Raw genomic sequence first — 4,656 nt, forward strand, 5'->3', positions numbered from 1 at the left:
TATATATACACTTTAAATTGTAATATTACTGCATTATTATTATTATATTACTGTTTTACTGGATGTTTGTTCAAATAAATCCAGCCTTGATATGCACAAGAGACTTCTTTCAAAAACATTTTAAAAACCATAATTATACCATCAGTGTACCATTCATACATTGTATTAACAGATTGTAGTTTGAGTGTTGTTAACTGTGTGTCTCGCTCAGTGGTGGTACATTGGGTCTGATCATGGCTGCAGGCTGCGTGGGAATGGCTGCATCCTCTCTGATGGAGCTTCAGAATAACGGCGGCTATTTCCTCCATCACGTGATCTTTGCCTCCTTCGCCGTTCTCTCTGTCCTGTGCATCATGCTGCTGCCAGAGAGCAAACACAAACCTCTGCCAGACTCGCTTAAAGATGGAGAGCGGCAACGACGTCCTCCTCTCTTCCTCTCACGCATCAACCGGGACAACCCACCCTTACTGCACATGCAGCCGCAGAGCTCCGAGTACACCCGGGATAATTACTCCCGCCTCGTCACTGCCACCAAAAAGATGCTCACCACAGATGCTCTGCCTTACAAGATCTCCATTTTGCCACAAGCACCTCTACTGGCCAGTAATGGCACTGCTCCAGACGCCAATGAGGACTCGTCCTAGCATTTCACCAAAGCTGTTTTTGGCACGCAGGACCTCATCTCATAGCATGACCAATTTGGTCACTGCGTCTTTTCCCAGGGAAGACGTCGTCTTGGTGCTTAAAATGTGGAGTATGTTGAGTATTTGGTTGATGAATGGTGAAGTGTTCAGTTTTTTTTGTGACTTTGTACATTTATTTTGTATTGTTTGGGAACCCAAACTCTATGCACAGATGTTGCTGGGAGACTCTGTCCATAGTTTATAAGCTTAAACATCATGTCTCTCCTTTATGTTTGAATGAAGTTTAAGATTTAGTACCATACCCACTAATAGTCACCTGAGAGTCATCGCTTGTCCACTTAGTGGGTGCATCTCATGCCTCTCATTAGTGTAGTCTTGTGACTAAAACATAAAAACTTAACATCACTGACTGGTGATTCCCTGAGGGGTGCTAAAACATCCACTCAATATCATAGTTTTATTTCCTCAGAGTGGAATGAATAGCACTCAATGACGCCAGAATCACTAGGGAAAAGTCTACTGTTTAGAATGTTGGAATGTGATTTGTTTCTGTGGAATGGTAGCTCATCTAATTTCCTCCGTGTGTAGAATTTTGTCGCATCACATTCCTATATTTCAACTGTTTCGTCTAAATGTCACGTTGTTGTTGTTTTTTTTCCCATGTCAGTCAGATCTACAACAGAACCAAACCTGGCAAAGCAAGGGAACTGTTTTTGTCATTGTTTTTGCTATTTCTATCCTATTTCTATTGCATGTTTGAAATGAAAATAAACTGTATATTATACCAAGTTGAAGCAAAACCCCTTGTATTTTTGATTCTGGAGCTGGAACAAGTGAGCAAATTTGGACATTGGGTGTGCTGGAGAGCTGCTGCATTTGCATACTTTGTGTTTGCTTTTTAATAATAGAATTGAAAAGTCTGACAGTGGGGTTGTGAAAGGTTTGTCACGTGTCGTTCCCGCACAAAGTGTTTACCACATTTCTCCTCTTTTGCTGAGATGTGGGAATTCATTTGGCACAACTCTCACAGTGCAATATTAGGTATTTTTTAGCAGTATAGTGTATCGGGTTTACACTAGTTACTGCGTTGTATTATGGCAATGGTCCTAAACTTTTTTTTTTTTTTTATTAGGTCAGCCAAACCCCTTAGATGTCAAATATTAAATACTTGAAGTACCCCCTGAGTTTATATTTAAATAATTTCACCATTAATTTAATGATGTTCACATTTCTCTGATGTCAGGTAATGGTCACATTAATATGCAAGTAAAAATACAAATATTTCATTTTTTTTTTTGTGTGTTTTTTTAAAGTGTTTTTTCTTTCATTTTACAATTTTATGATTTAATTAAGTAGCCTATTAGCATTTCATCAGCTCACAAACCCCCTACAGTTCCTTCTCAAACCTTAAGTTTGAGAAACCCTGACATAAAGTAGCAACTTTTGATAAAGAATGGAATATATTTTCTTTCTTTTGATATTTTATATCAATATGTTACAAAATAATACTGTTTATGTCTAATAAACAAGATTTCTGATAAGTTAAAAGTAACCTAAAAGTAGTCAGAATACATTACCTAAAATGTGTAATCGATTACGTTAATAGTTTTCATGTAATTTTACAATCAGTAATGTAGTACAATCTGTAGGTAATCTACCCAGCACTGCTGATCGATAGCATTACTGGTTGGAGCCATCAGATACATCCAAGATTTTTCATAAGTCTGAACTTTGACAGGTGACTGCGTGATTAAGTTGACCAATGACAATGGCTGTGGGGCTGGGTTAGCGCTTAGCTGCTTGCCTTGTAGGGCCTACAGACAGAAAACTAGCCTCTTTAATACAGTCTTCAGGGTCAAATTGATTCAAAGCTGCATTAAATAAAACAACAAATGATGGTACTATACTATATTAAATAATTGTTATTTTGAAATTAATGAGATCCCTATTGCATTAACTTCCAAAACATGCAGATAGTATTTTAGGCAAATAAAAATCCCAATATCTACTAGGAACATTTAAGTAGTTTCACACTATAACATTTGGATTCTTCCATCTGAAGTCTTTTAATGGCAGCTGGTTCTCACTTTCTCCACATGATGGCAGCAGTGAGATGTGTCCATGTTTACACCTCTCCTCTGGTTAAATAGATAGTCACTGGGTTGATGATTTTGGTTTCCACATTGTATTTAAGTAAAGATTTTCAACTTGAAAATTTTGTTCATCAAGATCCAATGTGTGATTTAAGTGTTCCCTTCATTTTTCATGCAAACATAACTACATATACAATGCTACAGTGCACTCACAGCTTAAAAATGTATTGTTTTACTATTGTTTTCAGCACAATAGTCTCAGTCTATTCTGACAAATTATTTGGCCTGTTTTAAAGGTAGTGACTAGTGAGCTCAGGCATTTCTTGCCAACTTGACTATCTACGATCTTGTCATGTAATATCATGAACATGACCTCATTAAAGACATGTGGTTTGTCCGCCCTAGTGACGGGGGTTTCCCCTCATAAGCGATTCTTCCACCGGCGACCATGTGACTTTTAGCGTCATGGTGGATGAAGTAACGTCCAATGCGGAAGTAAATGCTAACTGCAGTCGCCAACCATTTTAATAGAAACTGACTCTTTCCCAGCGTCTGAAGAGGAACTTACATGTAAATATGATAATTATTCTATGTTTTGTACTGTATTTATGAGATATCCACGATTTTTTGGTTATTTGTCAATATCTGTAGGTTCTTGAGGGTTTTGTGTACTTTCGTGAATTAGCTCCTCTAGCCGCTAATCGAGTCTCTTCCGGGTTTGAACAGTCAGATTTCTGATAATCCAAAAACGGTTTTAAATATATGTTGTTCGTTCAGTAGAGATCAGTATAGATGCATCGAATCGATCTATATAAGTAATAACAATTGACTGCTTGTCAGCTAATCTATTTCTCTGTTTTATGTCTTTTTTTTTTTACTCTTGTTTTGGCTAACGGTTGTGACTCACACTAACACAGTCAGCATATGTAAGAGAATCGAAATAACAAATAAACCACTATTTCTAAATAGGTAAGAGTGTAACCGACAGAAAGTGCCTGATTATTACCATATTTTTGGACATGTACTGATATTTTTTGTAGTTCTTAGTATATGTAATAGAACCACATTATTTTGATCAGATACCATAGTACTACTACTGCCACTACTTTTTCTGACATAAGGGACGACTGTTATCATTTACACTGTTTTTCTTTGGTTCCTGGTTTTTAAACTTAACTAAAGTGATTAGGTGCCTAGTAGCTGAATTGTGCTGTTGTCATGATATGTCAATGGCGTCACTCACCAAACAGGAGACATGCATATCTCGAATCCAAATCTCTATATATGCTTGCACTGAAGCTTTAATAACATGTGAGATACCTGGGGCACTGTTTTGACCTTTTTTACCTGATCTTTGGCTCTTGACATTTCTCCACAGTGCTCCATCATGCTTGGTGGAGGGTTTAAATCCGAAAGACTTCGTGTCAATCTCAGGCTGGTCATAAACCGCCTCAAACTTCTTGAGAAGAAGAAAAGTAAGTTTGGTTGTCTACAAGTTGCTCATATTTTAAAGTTTTGGATTTTCTCAAATTTAGTTGATTTAAAGGGGTCATATGATGCGATTTCAATTTTTCCTTTCTCTTTGGAGTGTTACAAGCTCTTGGTGCATAAAGAAGATCTGTAAAGTTGCAAAGACTAAATAATGTTCTTTTTAGCAGCATCATATGACCCCTTTAACTGAATTCTACTCGTTTGATCTGAATTAGCTGAATTAGCCCAGAAGGCTCGCAAGGAGATCGCAGACTACTTGTCAGCAGGCAAAGATGAGCGTGCGAGAATCAGAGTCGAGCACATCATCAGGGAGGATTATTTGGTGGAGGCTATGGAGATCCTGGAGTTATATTGTGATTTGCTGCTCACCCGCTTTGGCTTAATACAGTCCATGAAGTGAGTAACCTTTTTTTTTTTTTTTTTTTTTT

The 4,656-nt window shown here is 37.5% G+C and overlaps 2 protein-coding genes across 3 annotated transcripts in view; both read left to right on the top strand.

The window, feature by feature from the left end:
* Positions 1–1,444, top strand: part of LOC107685859 (putative solute carrier family 22 member 31) — a 25,580-nt gene extending 24,136 nt beyond the window's left edge. The window contains exon 9 of the mRNA XM_016482594.1: positions 212–1,444. Within this exon, the coding sequence (XP_016338080.1) occupies positions 212–644 (433 nt within the window). The 3' untranslated portion in view covers positions 645–1,444. The remainder of the gene's footprint in view (positions 1–211) is intronic.
* A 1,707-nt stretch (positions 1,445–3,151) lies between these two features.
* LOC107685861 (IST1 factor associated with ESCRT-III) overlaps positions 3,152–4,656 on the top strand; it is an 11,957-nt gene continuing 10,452 nt past the window's right edge. Inside the window, exons 1-3 of one of the 2 annotated variants that reach the window (XM_016482596.1) lie at positions 3,152–3,307; positions 4,116–4,212; positions 4,444–4,624. In XM_016482596.1, coding sequence (XP_016338082.1) covers positions 4,125–4,212; positions 4,444–4,624 — 269 coding nt within the window. In that variant the 5' untranslated portion in view covers positions 3,152–3,307; positions 4,116–4,124. The remainder of the gene's footprint in view (positions 3,308–4,115; positions 4,213–4,443; positions 4,625–4,656) is intronic. The other variant, XM_016482595.1, reaches the window with a different exon arrangement.

This window comes from Sinocyclocheilus anshuiensis, unplaced genomic scaffold (genome assembly GCF_001515605.1).
Source record: "Sinocyclocheilus anshuiensis isolate Anshui unplaced genomic scaffold, SAMN03320099.WGS_v1.1 scaffold1018, whole genome shotgun sequence".
In the NCBI taxonomy this organism is placed as follows: domain Eukaryota; kingdom Metazoa; phylum Chordata; class Actinopteri; order Cypriniformes; family Cyprinidae; genus Sinocyclocheilus; species Sinocyclocheilus anshuiensis.